The 21,530-nt window shown below is 43.9% G+C and overlaps 1 protein-coding gene across 1 annotated transcript in view; it reads left to right on the forward strand.

Annotated features, from left to right (window-relative positions):
- The first annotated feature begins 5,575 nt into the window (after positions 1-5,575).
- HSPB8 (heat shock protein family B (small) member 8) overlaps positions 5,576-21,530 on the forward strand; it is an 89,856-nt gene continuing 73,901 nt past the window's right edge. Inside the window, exon 1 of the mRNA XM_075854778.1 lies at positions 5,576-6,341. Coding sequence (XP_075710893.1) covers positions 5,963-6,341 — 379 coding nt within the window. The 5' untranslated portion in view covers positions 5,576-5,962. The remainder of the gene's footprint in view (positions 6,342-21,530) is intronic.

The raw sequence follows: 21,530 nt of genomic DNA on the forward strand, positions 1-21,530 counted from the left end.
GCAGGTAACTAATGACCTCCTGACGAAGGGTGCGAAACGCGTGTCGAGGTGCTATTTCTCTGAGACCGTCAATAGCCACCATGCCAGCTTCAGGTAAACGATATGCAACTATGTCTCACAATGATGTATGTTAACTAGTATTACAACAGGGATATACCTATACTTGGATAGTGGGTAGACTGACACCATATAACTCTGCACTGGTATGTAGACTTTTAAACTCCCACTTTGTGGTGCTATTTACCTGTTGTTAGTATACATTGCTACAACATATAGGTTATGGTGGTGAATTGCTCATCTCGGAATGTCTGATTTTAAGTATGTTTTAAATTGAATGTTTTTTGTATAAATATCTTTGGGAGGGTATTCCATCTGTGGAACAATAAAATTATTTTGGACTTACATATGTCTGTATGAGAATTTTTTCTTGTGTATACATGTACATGAGACGAATATAGGATTTCTAGTTGTAGATTATGTCTTATGGCTATAGTGCTGCCCAAGGGGTATTATAGGTGTTAATATCACAGTTTAGTTTAATCACAGAACAGGGATTTAGCTAATGTTTTATGATTCAAACCATTTAACCTATAAAGCTCCACTATTCTCTGGCTGGTGATATTTTTCAGTCCCATGGTTACCTTTCATTGAATTCTTAGCTCTGAACGATTACAGGTCACCATATAATGACGCTGCTGTCATTATAAAAGAATGAAGATATTTTCATTAATTCTCCATATACAAACAAAACTGAAGCATAAGTCAAAGGGGGTATTCCCAGAGTAAGTAGATGCAGGTAACTAATGATATTCATAGGTAAAAAATCCATGCTTTGTATAGGGTCACTGGGATTTTTACTGTAAGTTTAATACAACACATTTTGTATTGATCAAAAACTCATAGTAAAAACACAATGATATCTTTGCTTTATAGAATTTGAGAAAATTACTCAAGATCATGACAATGACATTGAAGGAAGAGCTTGAACTGGATAGAGGAGATGATGATAAATTGCAGAATAATCTCATTTTATATACATCTCTAACACCATGGTACAAGAAAAGTATAATGATATAGTAACAGTAGTATGGTGCTCTAGATGTTAGAACACAATAGGTCCCCATTGTACTATAAGTCCTCTGGCATTACAATAGTGCACAGATATATCACCAATAATTAATATAGCCTATATTCTCTACTTATCCCGTCAGTGTTCACCCCTATAGCCTAGTCAATGAAAGGATTACTGATGCACCCATCATTTAAAACTGTATAATATGCGTAAGAGACTGATAGAACAATTATGCTTACTTTTACTTGGGCAGAAGTTGCAAATAACTTGGATCAGCAATACTATAATGACAAACATGCAGTCTTGCTCTAGAATTAGCACAAAAGTCTAGAACGTCTTTATTAAGCTTACAGAGCTGTGGTATTGTTTACTATCTCAGTTCTGTTATAATGTACCACAGTAATTCCCTCATTGAGGTGCAGGAAGTGATTCCTCACTTATTCCCCACCCCAGGGGCCCTTTTCTTCATAAATTCTCTTTAGGCTTTTGCTTAGATTTTCTGTCCAAAGAGTATTCCAGTACTCTTTCCAAATGTTTACTTTGTTGGTTCCGTGCAAGCAGACGGGCTTCCTTCATTGTATTCCTATGTTGACCTCTGGCTGGTAGCTTCTTAGCACTGCAATCCCTTCGACAGACACATTCTCAGCTGTATCTCTTTGTGCTCTTTGCAGCAAGCTCCTAGTCTCCTTCCCGCAAGACTCTCTTGAACAGCATCCGAAACATACTCCCGCCTTTTCACCAGAACTAACGGTGCATACCACTTCCTTCTCAGGTCTCCTCTGCTATTGACCAGTGCACCTCTGCCCTCCTACTGTATAGTCAGAAGCACTTGATAAGCCTAATGCAAGATCTCATTTGGTAACAGCTAAAAGGAAGTTGGGGATATCTGTAACCCCTGCCCTTCCCACCCTACCAATACAACTTAGATAAGGAAGATACATACATTCTACTGGATGATTTATGAATGAATCTTCCTTTGGGACATAGATTATATTGGTGGTATAGACCCTTAGGTACAAACTTAAATGGGTATTTCCAGAATCAACAATTATCATCTATACACAGGTGACTGCTCAACCACTGTGAGGAGAACATTGAGCGGCAGTCGAGCATGCGCGCTGCTGCTCCATTCAAAGTCTATGGGACTGACGGAGATAGTCGAGTACAATTCTCGGCTGTTTCCTTAAGTCCCATAGACATTGAATTAAGGGGCGGGCGCATGCTCAACCGTCGCTCCATTCAAGCTTCTTCTTATTTTAGGGGTGCAGTGAGGAGGATCTGGGGATTCGGGACTCCACTTCCCTTGATTAGTGTGTGTGTTCCAGTGGTGGGGCCCCCAGCAATCAGACAATTATCACCTGTCCTTCTGAGAAAAAGTGACACAATCAGGGATTTATCAAAACAAGTGCAAGGGAAAGTGGAGTAGTTGCCCATAGCAACCTATTTGATTCAATTTTTCAGAGGGCCATTGAAAAATTAAAGCAGCAAATTGATTAGTTGCCATAAGCAAATGTTCCACTTTTACTTTGCATCAGTTTTGATAAATCTACCACAATGTGTTAAGCCCAATCCAGTGCATGACGGGGGCGGTGAATGACTCAGAGATTAAAAGAACACCAAAGAGAGAATCCCTGTGTCATGCACCACCCCCTCACACACTGCACTAGGCTTAACACAGGCTATCTGTTTTGCCTGGAGTGTCCCTTTGACTTTTGATTTTACATTTAATAAAGTGCGTTTAGGGAAAATTCCTTTCCAGTTAATCCCTGTCATACATCTGCCTGATACCAGAGCAGAACAACTGCCCCGAAAAGAACGATTATGATCTAGAACCTGACCTTATAGACCAGGGGTCTCAAACTCGGCCGGGTAAGTGGGCCACATAAAGAAAAAATGTGAAGTTGACGGGCCGCATTACTTTCAAATTTGATACATTACAAAATTATTGTTAATTAATCAGTTATTTGAACTACTATAGCAATACTACATTACTATAATAATACCGCTAGGTTTAAACTTAACGGAAATTTGCGAGACTTCTCCACGTGCTTATTTCAACAATCCAGTTTTACAGTTTAAGTGTCACTAAATGCAGTCCGGCAGCTCAGTTGGCAGCGTTTGGCAGACACACAAATGTCAAAATTAGGCAGCCCCTTTTTAGATCGTGCCACAGAGCCCTCTATAGATACTGCCACAGTGTCCTCTGTAGATACACCACAGTGCCCTCTGAAGATACTGCCACAGTGCCCTCTGTAGATAATGCCACAGTGCCCTCTGTAGATAATGCCACAGTGCCCTCTGTAGATAATGCCACAGTGCCCTCTGTAGATAATGCCACAGTGCCCTCTGTAGATACTGCCACAGTGCCCTCTGTAGATACTGCCACAGTGCCCTTTGTAGACACTGCCACAGTGCCCTCTGTAGACACTGCCACAGTGCCCTCTGTAGATACTGCCACAGTGCCCTCTGTAGATACTGCCACAGTGCTTTCTGTAAATAATGCCACAGTGCCCTCTGTAGATAATGCGATAGTGCCCTCTGTAGATACTGCCTCAGTGCCCTCTGTAGATAATGCCACCGTGCCCTCTGTAGATGCTACCACAGTGCCCTCTGTAGATGCTGCCACAGGGCCCTCTGTAGATGCTGCCACAGGGCCCTCTGTAGATGCTGCCACAGTGCCCTCTGTAGATGCTGCCACAGGGCCCTCTGTAGATAGTACCACACACACCCCTTGTAGATAGTGCCACAGACACCCCCAGTAGATAGCTCCATTGGGGCTCCCTCTCAGAGTGGAATCCCCAGCCAGAGCGTTGCCAACGCTTTGGCCAAGGATTCCTCTTCTGGAGGAGCCCCTGATGTCACTGTTCATACACAGATCCTCCTGGATTGGAATGCGATGTCAGGGGCAACCCCAGAGGTGGTGTCCCAGAGCGGAGCACTAGTATAGGCTCAGCTCTGGAACTCTGGGGAAGCAACTGACATCAGTGTCCATATATGGACAGTGAGGTCAGGGGTTTGCCCAGAGCTGGAGTCCCGGAGCAGAGCCGCTTCTAGCACCCTGCCTGGGATTCCAGCTCTGCTCCTGACATCACTGTTCATATATGGACAGAGATGTCAGGGCCAACCCCAGAGCTGGCGATACATGGACAGCGATGTCAGGGGATTCCACAGTGTCCCGTAGCAGAGCCTATGCTAGAGCTCTGCCCGGGACTCAGGCTCTTAGGAAAAGACCCTGACAAAACTGTCCATATATGGACAGTGATGTCAGGGATATCCACAGAATCCAGGAGCAGAACCTATGCTAGCGCTCTGCTTGGGACTCCGCTCTGGGGAAGACCGTGACATCGCGTGTCCATTCATGGACAGCGATGTCAGGGATTTCACAGAGTACCGGAGCAGAGCCTATACTAGCGGCTCTGTGTTCCCCGCGGGCCGCAGATGACAGCCTCAGGGGCCGCGTGCTTGAGACCCCTGTTATAGACCCTATTTTAGCCCTATGCAAAATAAGCAAGAAAATCAAGCAAAAAAAAGAAGGGGAAGATGAAAACTCCAAAGTATGTGCTTTCTCCCTTTAATTTTCATTGGGTTCTTCAGGGAACAATAATATTGTAAAGGCATGAATAAACTTGAGATTTAAAATACTACAGAGCAGGATAAACACACATTCCAGTTCATTCTGTAAACTCAAGATACAGAAACAGTAGAAAGATAAATACAGTGTCAGTCCATTATGAGGAGAAGATGATGTACATTCATAATGAATAAAAATGGAGGAGACTACATTCAAAATTGCTCATTCATCCTTCCTCAAATGACCTATATAAACATGTTAACTGAATTTTTTGCAAAAAGGCAGTTTGTCCAGGCCATGTTAGAGAACCACATGATGCTGCACAACTGGGCACAGTAACCTTGGTTTTTAGGTGTATAGGTACAGCTGACAGCCCCACAATGGTAGATATTAGGGAAAAGAAGAATTGTGAATTTTGGATTTCAACTTGTCCAATTCTTTGTACCCCTAAGAGGTAAGCCTCCCTATTGAAATAAAGATACACACTCAACTGCTCCCAGACGGCATGTTTATAGGGGAAGTTGGGGGAGATAGCGGCAGTGAACAGCTATAAGTGTAAAGTCGGCATTTGTTCCGAGATTGATTGTTTTTTCTATACATTACTATAGTTTGTTATTTAAACATAAGTGAATGGTATGTATATAATAACACATGAGGTAATGATTGTAGAGAAGGTTCCTGGTTTTTAATAGTCCTGTTACCAGTAATTCCAGTAATGAAATCATAGTATGGCATTATCTAAGGTATACTCATACAAATGTGTTCAGACACATCCCTGTCTAGCAGAAAAATGGAGGATGACACAGAAGAGGGGACGGGAAAAGGAGAGAGGCAAAGGAGGGACTAGTAAGAGAAGGCCGTCTAAAATTGGACACCCTCAATAACATGTCCAGTCCCTTCTGGGAGTCATCAGCTGTTACAAAAGCAGATTCTTAGAGGGTGTTTCATAGGCTCCAAATACCCAGCTGACAGGCCACAGGCTGCAAACATGAACAGGAGGATATAAATAGGAGCTATTCACTGCAGCACTGGAGTTTACAGAACTTTCTCGGCTGATGGTAGTAATGTTTATTATAGCTGGTGCAGGGCATTTGCAGACTGAAGCCAGAGGATCAAGACGCTGCTCTCACTCCCAATGACTCTGCTAAATTCTCTTAAGAATTTATAATACTTATAGTTTATCTTGGCTCAGCTTCATTCTCTTTGCAGATTCATTCTTGAGAAGTAACCGATCATAGCTTCAAACTTTGCCTGAACACCATTCATTTGGAATTAATTCTCTCTTATTTTCTTTACATTTGTTAAAACTTTGCACGGATATGGCAGAAAGTCAGTTGCCCTTTACTTGTCATTATCCTGCAAGTAGACTTAACAGAGCCCGGGATCCTTTCCGAGAACAAGGCTTGTCTACACGTATGCTGGATGATGATTTTGGATTTTCAGACGAGTTAACCATGGACTGGCCAGACTGGGCAAAGCCTAGGCTGACTGCCTCCTGGTCAGGCCCGTTGAGATCAGGCCTGGCACGGACAACTGGTGTTTCCCCTCCTGGATACAGTGCTAGATACACTGGTTACCCTGAGCCTCGTAATACTGTGGCCACCCCAAGCCAGCCCTGGAAAGTGTGTGTTAATGTACAAAGTTTCAAGCCAGAGGAACTGACAGTGAAAACCAAAGATGGATTTGTAGAAGTATCAGGTGAGTCAATAGTAAACTAACCCAAAAAGAAAATCATATGACTGCTGAAGGCCAAGTCACATTCTGTGATACCATAATTTAGATTGACAGAAATAGTGTTGGATGACAACCGTACCAGATCAGTTGTTTTATCCTTATGTGACAGGTTACAGGCACAGGAGTTTGTATTTGTGAGAAGGGATCAAGTACTGAATAATCAAACATTTGTATATACTGTATTTAGTTTGGCCATTCTCCAGCCACAAAATATTAAGTATGTATAACCTCAGAAATGTTTGTCTTTTTATGATGTACCGTTAATAGACCAGCAATTGTGATAGACTAAAGATGTTCTTATAGCTACAATGCTAACATTTCAGAATAGATGCAATACTTAGGGGGTCTTTTAACTCTTAGGTCACGGCAGCATTTGGGTCAGTATAGTGCTGCTGAAAAGACAATAGGTTTTGTTTACATGCTGTATTAACGTACATGGCTGTAAGAACAGACTACGTGCATACAGATACATAAACACAATATAACTAAACACTATATACCTTCCCGCTCTGTCATGGGCTACAAGATCAGCTCTAAGGACCAAGTTTTTAGGCCATTAATTTAGTCAGCACATCCGCCTTTATGTATGACCTCAGTTAACATTAAGGACTTTCTACAAATGCATATTGGATATTTTTGTTGGGTACACAAAGTAACAAACGGAAACTGACTGTACATATTAGTGGCTATAACAAGTTTTAGTAGCCATCTTGAGGCAAAAAGCCATGTAGTTATTGCTGTCACACATACAATCCTCAGTGACTCTTTGGGCCTTTGCTAGCAACGAAAAAATTATATTACACTGATAATGCTGAATTATCTAAAATATTCTGTATTTTTGTTGCTTTCTATTTTTTGCAGTCTTTGTATAGATTTATTAAATTGCTACAGGAAGCATAGCCACTGATTTGTGGCATAGGCTCAAGTCGAGCCTGTTTTAGAGTTTTCTTCATCGTTTCTTGTGTGTAGGAAAATAAATTGTTAGTGTTATAGTTGTTTGGCACATGTTGTTCTGAATTATGGAGCAAAAGCATTAGTTTGAAAAATCAATGTCAATGACTCAAGGAAGTATAGTGTTGCCACTTTACAGTCATATCTTATGTAAAACAGTTTCAAACAAAAGCTGTTTTTACATGTGTAATATAAGTAACATACTTTTTAACTTAGGAGGTTGTCCCATCTGAATAATCCTTCCTAATAAGAAAGCATTCTGGCGATCAGTTGATCGTCGCAGACCTGGCTGCTAAAACCCCCAACAATCAACTGATATCACTGGAAGAAGGGACATAGCTATGGGGGGGTGCAGAAGTAGCAGTCGCACCCAGGCCACGGCACCTGTTGGGCCCCAAAAACCCCTCAGCCACATTAGAAGACACCTGTATTGTATATGATATATGGTAGGTGTGGGCCCTGTCATGGGGCCCTGTTATATATTTTTCATTGGGGCCCAGGAGCTTCAAGTTAAGCTTTTGACTGGGAGAGTCGTCAGGTGACCTCACATTTACCCTGCAGTATCACAATTGGCACGCTATGTAATAAAAGGATGTGACGCAAGAGCAGGAATCATTCTTTTTTTTTAGCTGCTCTCCGTCCTGATTAATACAGGGAGGCCCTTCTGTAGCACTAATATGCTAATAGGGCACATGGAAAGGAGTTGGGACAGCCACTTTAAGTCACATAGAAGCATCAAATTATGTACGAATGCACTGGGCCCTCCAGATAAAAGATGCTTTTTCTAACAATTCTTAGCTGACTAGGGTTAAAAAATGAGGGAACCCTTCTACTGTCTCACGATGCGCTAATTTAACAGTGGTTGCCAGACAACCCCTGTAATGAAATTAATGGAGCTTTACCTTTCTTTAATATTGCTATACCCAAAAAATATATAATATCTATCATCCTTTGTTCATTATATTCTTTCTATTTTTCCTTATTTTTTCTTTCTTACTTTGTATAGTCAAGAAAAATGTATTACTATCTTAAAACCTTCAATTATCTGCTAATGTGTCCATTTTTTTTATTACACATTCCTATTTAGTACTTTTAATTCAAAATGATATCCTGCTAAAATGGGCTCTGGTGTATTGGCTCATTAACGGGATTTCCCATTCGATCAACCAAGTTCCATATTCTCTATTAGGGGGTTCCTCTTTTTCAACACATTCCCATATTTAGAGAGCTGCTAGAAAGAGAGTCCCTCACTCTTGGGGACCAACAGGCATTGTGTAACGCTTCATGCCCCAGTTCAAGGGATAGGAACACTCCACCAAATAAATCCTCATAGAAAACATCCATCCTTTAACCCCTTCAGGACCAAGCTCATTTTGGCCTTCAGGACCAGACCCATTTTTTCAAATCGGACATATTTCACTTAATGTGGTAATAACTCCGGAACGCTTTTACCTATCAAAGCTATTCTGAGATTGTTTTCTCGTGACACATTGGACTTTATGATAGTGGAAAAATGTGGTCGATAAATTCAATATTTACCAGTGAAAAACACCAAAATTTGGTGAAAAATTGCAAAAATTAGCATTTTTCTAAATGTAAATGTATCTGCTTGTAAGACAGGCAGTTATACCACACAAAAATGTTGCTAACTAACATCCTCCATATGTCTACTTTAGATTGGCATCGTTTTTTGAACATCCTTTTATTTTTCTAGGACGTTACAAGGCTTAGAACTTTAGCAGCAATTTCTCAAATTTTCAAGAAAATTTCAAAAGGCTATTTTTACAGGGGCCAGTTCAGTTGTGAAGCGGCTTTTAGGGCCTTATATTTTAGAAACCGCCAAAAAGTCACCCCATTTTAAAATCTTCACCCCTCAAAGTATTCAAAACAGCATTTAGAAAGTTTCTTAACCCTTTAAACGTTTCACAGGAATTAAAGCAACGTAGAGGTGAAATTTTCAAATTTCATTTTTTTTTGCAGAAATTCATTTTTATTCTATTTTTTTTGTAACACAGAAGTTTTTACCAGAGAAACGCAACTCAATATTTATTGCCCAGATTCTGCAGTTTTTAGAAATATCCCACATGTGGCCCTAGTGTGGTAATGGACTGAAGCACCGGCCTCAGAAGCAAAGGAGCACCCAGTGGATTTTGGGCCTCCTTTTTATTAGAAAATATTTTAGGCACCATGTCAGGTTTCAAGGGCTCTTTCGGTGCCAAAACAGTGGAAATCCACCAAAAGTGACCCCATTTGGGAAACTACACCCCTTGAGGAAATTATCTAGGGGTATAGTGAGCATTTTTACCCCGCAGGTTTTTTGCAGAAATTATTGGAAGTAGGCCGTGAAAATAAAAATCGTCATTCTTTCAAAGATTATGTAGGTTTAGCTAATTTTTTCTAATTTCCACGAGGACTAAAGGAGAAAAAGCACCACAACATTTGTAAAGCAATTTCTCCCGAGTGAAACAATACCCCAAATGTGGTTATAAACGGATGTTTGGACACACGGCGGAGCTTAGAAGGGAAAGAGCGCCATTTGGCTTTTGGAGCTCAAATTTAGCAGGAATGGTTTGCGCAGGCCATGTCGCATTTGCAAAGCCCCTGAGGTACCAAAACAGTGAAAACGCCAAAAAAGTGACTCCATTGAGAAAACTACACCCCTTGAGGAATCCATCTAGGGGTGTAGTGAGCATTTTGCCCCCACAGGTGTTTCATAGATTTTATTAGAATTGGGCAGTGAAAATAAAAAAAATCCTTTTTCTTCAATAAGACGTAGCTTTAGCTCCAAATTTTTAATTTTCTCAACAAATAAAGGAAAAAAAGAACCCCAACGCTTGTAAAGCAACTTCTCTGGAGTACGGCAATACCCCACACGTGGTCGTAAAATGCTGTTTGGGCACACGGCAGGGCTCAGAAGGGAAGGAGCGCCATTTGCTTTTGGTGTACAGATTTTGCTGCATTTGGTTTCTGGTCGCTATGTTGCATTTGCAAAGTCCCTGTGGGACCAAAACAGTGGATCCCCCCCAGAAGTGACCCCATTTTGGAAACAACACCCTCAAGGTATTCACCTAGGGGTGTAGTGAGCATGTTAACCCCACAGGTGTTTTGCAGAAATTCGTGTGCACACGATGTGGGAGAATGAAAATGGGAATTTTTCCTTAGATACGCCAATATGTGGTGCCCGGCTTGTGCCACCATAACAAGACAGCTCTCAATTATTATGCGGTGTTTCCCTGTTTTAGAATCACCCTACATGTGGCCCTAATCTTTTGCCTGGACATTCGACAGGGCTCAGGAGTGAAAGAGTACCATGTAAAATTGAGGCCTAATTTGGCGACTTATAAAGTATTGGTTCACAATTGCAGAGGCTTTGATGTGAAATAATAAAAGAAACCCCTGAGAAGTGACCCCATTTTGGAAACTGCACCCCTCAAGGCATTTATTAAGAGGTGTAGTGAGCATTTTCACCCCACAGGTCTTTTCCATAAATGATTGCGCTGCGGAAGGTACAAATTAAAATGTTCCCTAGATATGCCAATTCAGTGTCAAATATGTCATGCCCAGCTTGTGCCACTTTTTTTTTTATATACACCGTTCACCGTACGTTATAAACTACATGTTACCTTTATTCTGCGGATCAGTACGATTCCGGCGATACCAAATTTATAGAACTTTTTTATAACTTTTTGCACAATAAAATTACTTTTGGAAAGAGAATATATTTCTTCTGTCGCAATGTTGCGAGAGCCATAACTTTTAAATTTTTTTATCGATGGAGCTGTATGAGGGTTTGTTTTTTGCGAGACGAGGTATAGATTTTATCGGTACCATTTTTGGATACATGCGACTTTTTGATCACTTTTTATTTCAATTTTTGGAAGACAGTGACCAAAAAAACAGTAATTATGGCAGTGTTTTTGAGTTGTTTTTTTACGGCGTTCACTGCGCTGGATAAATAACATAAGATTTTTATAGTTCAGGTCGTTACGGTCGCTGCGATACCAAATATGTATGGCTTTATTATTTTTTTCAATAATAAATGACTTGATAAGGGAAAAAGGGCGATTGTGTTTTGTGTTATTATTTGAAACTTTTATTGTATGTTTTACAACTTTTATTTTTACTTTTTTTACACTTTTTTTTACACTTTTCTTTAGTCCCACTAGGGGACTTGAATGTCCAACTGTTTGTTTGATGTTCTAATACATTGCACTACCTATGTAGTGCAATGTATTGGAACTGTCAGTTGTTCACTGACAGCAAGCCGATCAGGCTCCGCCTCTGGGCGGGGCCTAATCAGCTTACGTAATGGCAGACAGGAGTCCATTGTTAGGGCTCCTGTTGCCATGGTAGCAGTCGCCAGCCTTGCCATCGCATGGCAAGGCTGCCGATTTTCTACAAACCTCTAGGATGCAGCGATCACAATGGATCGCTGCATCGAAGGGGTTAATGCCAGGAATCGGAGCTAGCTCCGGTTCCTGGCGATAGATCGGGGTGTCCGCTGTTACATACAGCGGACACCCACTGCTGACGACGCCGGCTCAGCTTTTGAGCCGGAAGCTGAGCCGGCGCCATCTTGCCGATGTTACCGGAAGCCTCCTGGGCCCCGCCGACGACGGGGCATAGGAGGATTCCGTTACAGGCTGATCGGGAGGTAAGCATTAGCCCTCCGATCGCCTTTGCAGCCACCGGCAACCCAGCGATCACGTTGCATGGGTGCCGGTGGCTATAAGCTCCTCACATGCTGCGATCTCTATTGAACGCAGCATGTGAGGGGTTAATCGGTCGGATCGGAGGCTAGCTCCGGTCCTGGCCGATACCTTAGGGTGCCAGCTGTAACATACAGCTGTCACCCGGCGGGGATGTCGCTGGCTCAGCTCCTGAGCCAGCTTCATCTCCATGACGTACATTTACGTGAAAAGGCGGTAAGCCACCGATTTTAATGACGTATATATACGTGATCCGGCGGGAAGGGGTTAAAGGATTACGAGACAGGCCGGTTGCAATGTTTGCCCTTAATTAAACTATTCAACTATTGCAACAAGTTATCTTTATTTAAGTAGTAGTCAAACAGATAATTGTGTTTGTTATCAAATAGTATGTTAAGTACCCAAAAACTGTTACTAATATCACTTCATGTAATAAAAGTAATCATTAGCACTCCAAATTTACTTCATAATGTTGTCTATTGTATATTTACAGTATACAATTCTGTATATGCTCTATGAAAAACGTATTTATTTTTGTTAAATGGGCCGGCTCACCAGTATCTGGTAATACCATTAGATAACTATAAGAGATATGAGTTGAACCCATAGGTATAATGTCATGAAATAATGTCCATAAGGTCAGCTGGTAATTGTTGTCAGCTATTTCTGTATTCTGCATTTTAGCTATTAGCTAAGCTTGAGAGTTATGTTTCTGTTGCCATGATAAGCCAAGGATAAGGCTACTGCATCGGAATAAAGCCCATTAGTGGCCGCCGTAAAAACACCTATGGGCGGTCACTAACGGGTTAAACATTAGCTGTTCTTGTTTTAGAACAATACACCCATAAACCCATACAGTGGCTATAAAATAGTTTTTCGTTACATAGGTTGAAAAAAAGACACAGGTCCATCAAGTTCAACCTTTCTTAATCAATTTCACGTCTTTCATGGTTAGTTTAATTATAAGCTTCAATGCCAATAAACATCTAGCCCTTTTTTTAAATTTTGACATAGTATCTGCCATTACTACCTCTTGGGGTAAGGCATTCTATAGTTTGACTGCTCTAACTGGTAAAGAACCCTTTCCTATATTGATGTCTGAAACGTCTTTCTTCCACACACAACAATGTATAGTGCACTGTTAGGGTATGTTCACATGCAGTGTTTTCAGACGTAATTCGGTTGTTTTACGCCTCGAATTACGCCTGAAAAAAAGCCCCTAATACGCCTACAAACATCTGCCCATTGCTTTCAATGGGTTTTACGGTGTTCTGTTCCCACGAGCCTTAATTTTACGCGTCACTGTCAAAATACGGCGCGTAAAAAGACGCCCGCGAAAAAGAAGTGCATGTCACTTCTTGGGACGTTTTTGGAGGCGTTTTTCATTGACTCCATTGAAAAACAGCTCCAAAAATGGCCGTAAAATACGCCGCGAAAAACGCGAGATGCTACGAAAACGTCTGCAAAATCAGGAGCTATTTTCGTTTGAAAACAGCTTTGTATTTTCAGAAGTTTTTGGTCACTGCGTGTGAACATACCCTTAGACTTTATAAAGCTGGCTATACACATTAAGGGTAGGAACACGCTGGGCGTATACACTGTGAATTTTCCGCAACGGATTTCCTTGTAGAAAATCCACAGCGTAGTACAGTAGCAGCAATGGGGATGAGATTTGAACAAATCTTATTCACACACTGCAGAAAAAAAATCGGCCGAAAAAACCTTCATGAATTGACCTGCGGTGTGGTTTTTTCATCTGCAGAATGTCAATTTATGCTGCGTAATCAGTGCTCTTCTTCCATTGAATCCAATAGGGACTTAAAACCAGCAAGAAACATCCATGTGTTGTGACTTTTGCGGCATAAGCGCTGCGATTACTCTGCAAAGATCACAAATGAGAAAAAAAAGCTTTTTTTTAAATGTAAAATTAATAAAAAAGCTTATACTTGCCAGCCGTCACGGGCCCCCCATGCCCGGAGGCTCTGCTAGCAGCCGCTATGGCTGCTACATGGGTAGCGACGCCACATTCAATAGTGTCTGCTATCTCCCTGCTCTTCTATAGGCTACTGTACACAGTGCCGTAACTCTAGGGGTCACAACGGTCGCAATCGCGACCGGGCCTCTAAGCTTGGGGGGCCCACAGGGCCCCTGTAGCCACACAGCGCTAACCGCGCTGGTCCCGCTTCCTGAATGCTGGAGCAACGGCTCCTTGCTCCAGCATCCACTCTGCCGTGAGCGGCTCGGTGCAGGCAGGCGCGATGTTGTGAGTCACTCACAGCACAGACCGGAGGAGAAGGACCCGCCACCCGTCATGGGAAAGGGGATAGGTAAATAATTATGTTATTATTTTTATATTAGGCACTATGGGGCATTAAAATCTTTATTGAAAATCACCCCCTGAAGAAGCGATACGCGAAACGCGCGTTGGGGCAGCACTTTAGCCACTGGGTCATACCACTACACCACTGAATATGGGTAAGCAGTTGACTACGACTTTGTCAGGCTGTAGTGATAACTAGGACTCTCTGTATATTTATTTAGACAGGAACTGTGAGTATTTACATCTCACTTTCACTTTTCCCTGTCTTTCTGTCCTGACTTACTTTCACTCATATGAATATTGTTCTAAGAGTGATTTTTCTACACTATACACTATTTGTATTAAACTTCTATTTATGTCATGCATTACCTGTATCCATTTTTATTAAAATTTACTTCTATTTGATGACCCAGTTAAATATTGTATTTTAGATTCCTATATGTTTTTCAATAAAGATTTTGTACTTCTTTAAACATTTGGATACTTTGGACTCTTTTTTCTCGAGTTTATATATTATTTTTTGGAGTCCGTATCTCCAAAAAATTGTAGGTGGTTGAGATTTTATATCCCACCTTATACTGTTGTGTCCTGTGAGACTTCTTTTGTTTAATTATACTATGGGGCATTATACTGGGTAGGGAGGGGGGCTGATATGGTGGCAGTTATAGGAGCATTTTACTATATGAGAGGCATTTTACTGTATGGGCGGCATTATACTGTGGGGGAATTATACTGTGGGGGCAGCTATGGGGGACATTATACTGTGGGGGCAGCTATGGGGGGCATTATACTGTAGGGACAGCTATGGCTGGCATTATACTGTGGGGCAGCTATGCGGGGGCATTATACTGTATGGGGCAGGTATGAGGGGGCATTATACTGTGTGGGGCATTATATGGTGGGGGAAGCTATGGGGGCTTTATACTGTGTGGGGTGCAGCTATGGGGAGCATGGGGCAGCTATGGGGTATATACTGTATGGGGGAATTTGTTTCGGCATTGTAAAGCATGGGGCATCTGTGTGGGCATTATACTGTATGGGGCATCTGTGTGGGCATTATACTGTATGGGGGCATCATACTGTGTGGTGGCAGCTATGGGGCATTACTGTGTGGGGGAAGCATGATACTGTGTGGGCTGCACCGTTTGCTATGGGGCCCAGTGTTTCCTAGATATGCCCCTTGCCATAGTGATGTGATCCTCTATTCTGAGAGCAGCCCGACCTCCTGGGATGATGTTTCATCCAATCTGACTACTGATCTCAATCAAAGGCTGCAGCGGTCACATGGACTACAGCGTCATCCCAGGAGGCCGAACTGTGATCAGAACAGAGGGATGCGTCATCATGACAACACGTGGGTGGTATGTATAAACTTTTTTTTTTTTAGTTCTGCAGTATTTCGCAGTGGACATGCCGCCTGAAAAACTGCACCACAATTTTTTTAGGGTGGAATTCCCTGTGACTTCCAGGACGGATTCACCATGTACTATTAGACCAGTCAGATCTAACGACAACCTAATGAAATTGTAAGAAATAAAAATTGGGCACAATAAAATCTTATGTTCCCCTATGAGATAAGGGCTGGCAAAGGTGTAAATAAAACATGCACAATTGGCCTATCTGAGTGTGCATCTTTATGTGGGAGCTGCGTCTGAGAGCAATCCTAGGGTCAGCTTAAAATGAATTGGTAAATATTACAGACCTATTCAAATAAGGACATCAGTGTAATATTCTAACTAGAGATGAGCGAACCGGAAAAACCGAAAAGTTCGGTTCGCAGCGAATCCGAACTTCACCGGGTTCGGCCGAACCCGTTTTGACCGAACCCGGCTACATTTTGGCGCCTGCCACATGTTAGATGTAAAATGGAGGATTTCACAATATCACCTGACATCAGGCTACCCCATAATGGCTTGCAAACGGCTCTCCCAGCCAATCGGGAGGCAGCATAGGGGCGGGCTCAAGCCTGCAATAAAAGTCTATGCACAGAGCTCAGCGGCCATTTTACAGACAGGAGCTGTAGGGATAGCATCTCTGTGCAGTTAGGGAAAGCTTTAGGAATCTAAAAGCCAGGAATCCAGCAATCCACTACAGCGGGAGTCTACTCTACTCTCAACAATCAACATCCAAATTGCAATACAAATTCTCCATTTGCCAAGCCAGTGTGTGAATAAGCTTTTATAAGGGGCTCACCCCTGTTGCATGGGTTAACATAACAATCCAACTTGCAATACAGGCAGCCTTTGTAGTACTACAACGCCCAGCATTCCCTGAGTGCACAGTGCCTGATAGAAATTCTCATTCATTGCCATTTGCCAAGCCAGTGTGTGAATAAGCTTTTAGAAGGGGCTCATCCCCGTTAACATAACACTCCAACGTGCAATACAGGCAGCCTTTGTAGCACTACAGCGCCCAGCATTCCCTGAGTGCACCGCGGCGTGGCTGATAGAAATTCTCATTCATTGCCATTTGCAAGCCAGTGTGTGAATAAGCTTTTAGAAGGGGCTCATCCCCGTTGCATGGGTTAACATAACAATCCAACTTGCAATACAGGCAGCCTTTGTAGTACTACAACGCCCAGCATTCCCTAAGTGCACCGCGGCGTGGCTGATAGAAATTCTCATTCATTGCCATTTGCCAAGCCAGTGTGTGAATAAGCTTGTAGAAGGGGTTCATCCCCGTCAACTTAACAATCTAGCTTGCAATACAGGCAGGTCCTCATACACAGCACAGCATCATCCGCAGTACCTCTGACAAGTCTCAGAAAAACAACCAGAGGGCTTGTCCTGTCCACTCTTTTTTAATGTGCTGCTGTCCTGTTGATGCAGCTACTACTACCACCACCACCCGTGCTGTCAGTATTCCACCACCACCACTACTACCAGTCAACCACCACCAATCCACCCCCAGCGCAGTCTGCTACAAGCAGGCCTGCTCCACCACAGGGCTTTGTCCTGTGACTGTCCAGTGTCTTTTAATGTGCTGCTACTACTACTACCATCCTTGCTGTCCGTTGGCTACCTCTACTACCACCAATACACCTCCACTGCCGTCTGCTACAAGCAGGCCTGCCCCACCACAGTCTTTTTTTAATGTCCTCTTTATCTTGGGGATTGTAAAATTCTGCCACAGTTTATTTTCCACATGTTTTGTTCCAAAGGAAGCCTTGGCTTGATCTTCCATGTTGTCTGTGTCTGTGTAATGTCGGGGTAGGGAAACAGACAAGTGAGCCCTAATCTACCCGCCACTCAGTCCCTGCCTACTTGCAACGACCCGCCCTAGGCGATGGGGTACAACTGGGCGACGGTCCCTACACTCAATAGGTGCACGACAGACAAACAGACAAGGGTACAAAGAAGTCAGGGAAATGGGGAAGTTGCCCACGGGAACACCGTGAGCAACAAGCGAGGTGAACGAGCCGAGTCAAACCAGGAGATGAGCGAGGTACAAAAACGCAGAGCAGAAGAGTGGTCAGAAAAGCCAAGGTCAATCACAAGCAGAGGATCAGTAGTTCAAGAAGCTGCAGCATGGCCAGGAAACCAACAGAGAAGAATCACAAGCAAAGGAGGAACAGGAAAGGCAGGTATAAATAGACAGAGGGCGGGAGCTAGCTCCGTCTGGCCAGGCTATAATAGGCTCTCCCACTCCTAAGCCTGCCATCCTGGGTGGTGGAAGATGGAGTCAGTCTCACAGACATAGAAGCAGGTGCAGACTGATTACCTATGGGCGTCGACACAGAAGTTGTGTCTGGCAGATCCTTTACAGTACCCCCCCCCCCTTTTATGAGGGGCCACCGGACCCTTTCTAAGTGGACCTGGTTTATTGGGGAAACGAAGGTGGAACCTCATACCTCAGCGTGAACATCCCGGGCGGGTACCCAAGTCCTCTCCTCAGGCCCGTATCCCCTCCAATGGACCAGGTACTGGAGGGAGCCTTGGACCATCCTGCTGTCCACAATCTTGGCCAACTCGAATTCTACCCCCTCAGGGGTGAGAACAGGGACCAGAGGTTTCCTCGAGGGAGCCAAGGACGGGGAGCAGTGTTTAAGGAGGGAGGCATGAAACACGTTGTGTAATCGAAAAGACGGGGGCAACTCCAGTCGGAAGGAGACAGGGTTAAGAACTTCAATGACCTTGTATGGCCCTATAAACCGGGGAGCAAACTTCTTGGACGGGACTTTAAGGCGCAAATTTTTTGACGATAGCCACACCAGATCCCCGACCACAAACAAGGGGTTAGCAGAACGTCTTCTATCTGCCTGAGTCTTTTGTATGCTCTGGGACTCCTCTAGGTTCTTCTGAACCTGGGCCCAGACTGTGCACAGTTCCCGATGAATGACATCTACCTCGGGATTGTTGGAACTACCAGGTGAAATGGAGGAGAACCGTGGATTAAACCCAAAATTACAGAAAAAGGGGGAGACCCCTGACGAGTTACTGACCCGGTTATTAAGGGAAAGTTCGGCGAGGGGAATGGATGAGACCCAATCATATTGACAGTCAGAGATAAAACACCTTAAATATTGTTCTAGAAACTGATTAGTCCTCTCAGTTTGGCCATTAGTTTCAGTATGGAAGGCAGAGGAGAAGGACAGATCAATCTCCAACTTTTTACAGAAGGCTCTCCAAAACAATGAAACAAATTGTACCCCTCTGTCCGAAACAATATTGACAGGGACCCCATGGAGACGCAGGATGTGTTTGACAAACAAGGTAGCTAACGTCTTAGCATTGGGTAGTTTCTTGAGGGGCACAAAGTGGCACATCTTACTGAAGCGGTCTACTACAACCCACACCACCGACTTGCCTTGAGATGGAGGCAAATCGGTGATGAAATCCATGGAGATATGGGTCCAAGGTCTCTGGGGAACGGGCAAAGAACATAGTAAGCCCGCTGGTCGGGACCTGGGAGTCTTGGACCTAGCACAAACTTCACAAGCGGCGACGTAGGCCTTAACGTCTTTGAGCAACCCAGGCCACCAATAGTTTCTGGCAAAGAGGTGCTTGGTACCCAGGATGCCTGGATGGCCAGATAGTGCAGAGTCATGATTTTCCCTAAGTACCCTTAGCCGGAATTGCAGGGGAACAAACAGCTTGTTCTCAGGAAGGTTCCGGGGAGCTGAACCTTGATCAGCAGCAATTTCAGAGACTAAATCAGACTCAATAGAGGAAATGATTATACCTGGAGGCAAAACACAAGCAGGATCTTCCTCCGAAGGAGGGCTGGCCATGAAGCTACGCAACAGTGCATCAGCCTTAATATTTTTAGACCCAGCCCTATAGGTGACCAAAAAGTTGAATCTGGTAAAAAATAACGCCCATCGAGCTTGTCTCGGGTTTAGCCTCCGGGCAGATTCTAGGAAAAACAGATTCTTGTGGTCGGTAAGGACCGTAACCTGGTGCCTAGCCCCCTCCAGGAAGTGCACGATAGACAAACAGACAAGGGTACAAAGAAGCCAGTGAAATGGGGAAGTTGCCCACGGGAACACCGTGAGCAACAAGCGATGTGAACGAGCCGAGTCAAACTAGGAGATGAGCGAGGTACAAAAACGCAGAGCAGAAGAGTGGTCAGAAAAGCCAAGGTCAATCACAAGCAGAGGATCAGTAGTTCAAGAAGCTGCAGCAGGGCCAGGAAACCAACAGAGAAGAATCACAAGCAAAGGAGGAACAGGAAAGGCAGGTATAAATAGACAGAGGGCGGGAGCTAGCTCCGTCTGGCCAGGCTATGATAGGCTCTCCCACTCCTAAGCCTGCCATCCTGGGTGGTTGAAGATGGAGTCAATCTCACAGACATAGAAGCAGGTGCAGACTGATTACCTATGGGCGTCGACACAGAAGTTGTGTCTGGCAGATCCTTTACAGTCTGTCTAGTAACCGACGCCGGTCCTCATACACAGCACAGCACCATCCGCAATACCTCTGACAAGTCAAAGAAAAACAACCACAGGGCTTTGTCCTGTCCACTCTTTTTTAATGTGCTGCTGTGCTGTTGATGCAGCTACTACTACCACCACCACCCATGCTGTCAGTAGTCCACCACCACCACCACTACTACCAGTCAACCACCACCAATCCACCCCCAGTGTCGTCTGCTACAAGCAGGCCTGCCCCACCACAGGGCTTTGTCCTGCGACTGTCCAGTGTCTTTTAATGTGCTGCTACTACTACTACCACCCTTGCTGTCCGTTGGCTACCTCTACTACCACCAATACACCTCCACTGCCGTCTGCTACAAGCAGGCCTGAGGCCTGCCCCACCACAGGGCTTTGTCCTGTGACTGTCCAGTCTCTTTTTATGTACTGCTACTACTACTACTACTACTACCACCACCCTTGCTGTCCGTTGGCTACCTCTACTACCACCAATACACCTCCACTGCCGTCTGCTACAAGCAGGCCTGCCCCACCACAGGGCTTTGTCCTGTGACTGTCCAGTGTCTTTTAATGTGCTGCTACTACTACTACCACCCTTGCTGTCCGTTGGCTACCACTACTACCACCAATACACCTCCACTGCCGTCTGCTACAAGCAGGCCTGAGGCCTGCCCCACCACAGTGCTTTGTCCTGTGACTGTCCAGTCTCTTTTTATTTGCTGCTACTACTACTACTACTACCACCACCCTTGCTGTCCGTTGGCTACCTCTACTACCACCAATACACCTCCACTGCCGTCTGCTACAAGCAGGCCTGGAGGGCTTGTGAAAAGCCATTGCTTGTTGCTTTTACATCCATGTATGGATGAACCCCGGCAGGCATCTGCCAATAAAAAGGGTAAATTTTTGGAGGGCTTGTCAAAAGCCATTGCTTGTTGCTTTTACATTACATCCATGTATGGATGAACCCCGGCAGGCATCTGCCAATAAAAAGGGTACATTTTTGGAGGGCTTGTCAAAAGCCATTGCTTGTTGCTTTTACATCCATGTATGGATGAACCCCGGCAGGCATCTGCCACCATAAAGGGTACATTTTTTGAGGGCTTGTCAAAAGCCATTGCTTGTTGCTTTTACATCCATGTATGGATGAACCCCGGCAGGCATCTGCCACCATAAAGGTTACATTTTTTGAGGGCTTGTCAAAAGCCATTGCTTCTTCTTTTACCACCTTATATGTATGAACCCTGGCAGGCATCTGCCGCCAAAAATGGTTTCTTTTTGTACCTTTTTTAACAATGCAT

The sequence above is a fragment of the Rhinoderma darwinii genome, chromosome 1 (genome assembly GCF_050947455.1).
Source record: "Rhinoderma darwinii isolate aRhiDar2 chromosome 1, aRhiDar2.hap1, whole genome shotgun sequence".
NCBI lineage: Eukaryota > Metazoa > Chordata > Amphibia > Anura > Rhinodermatidae > Rhinoderma > Rhinoderma darwinii.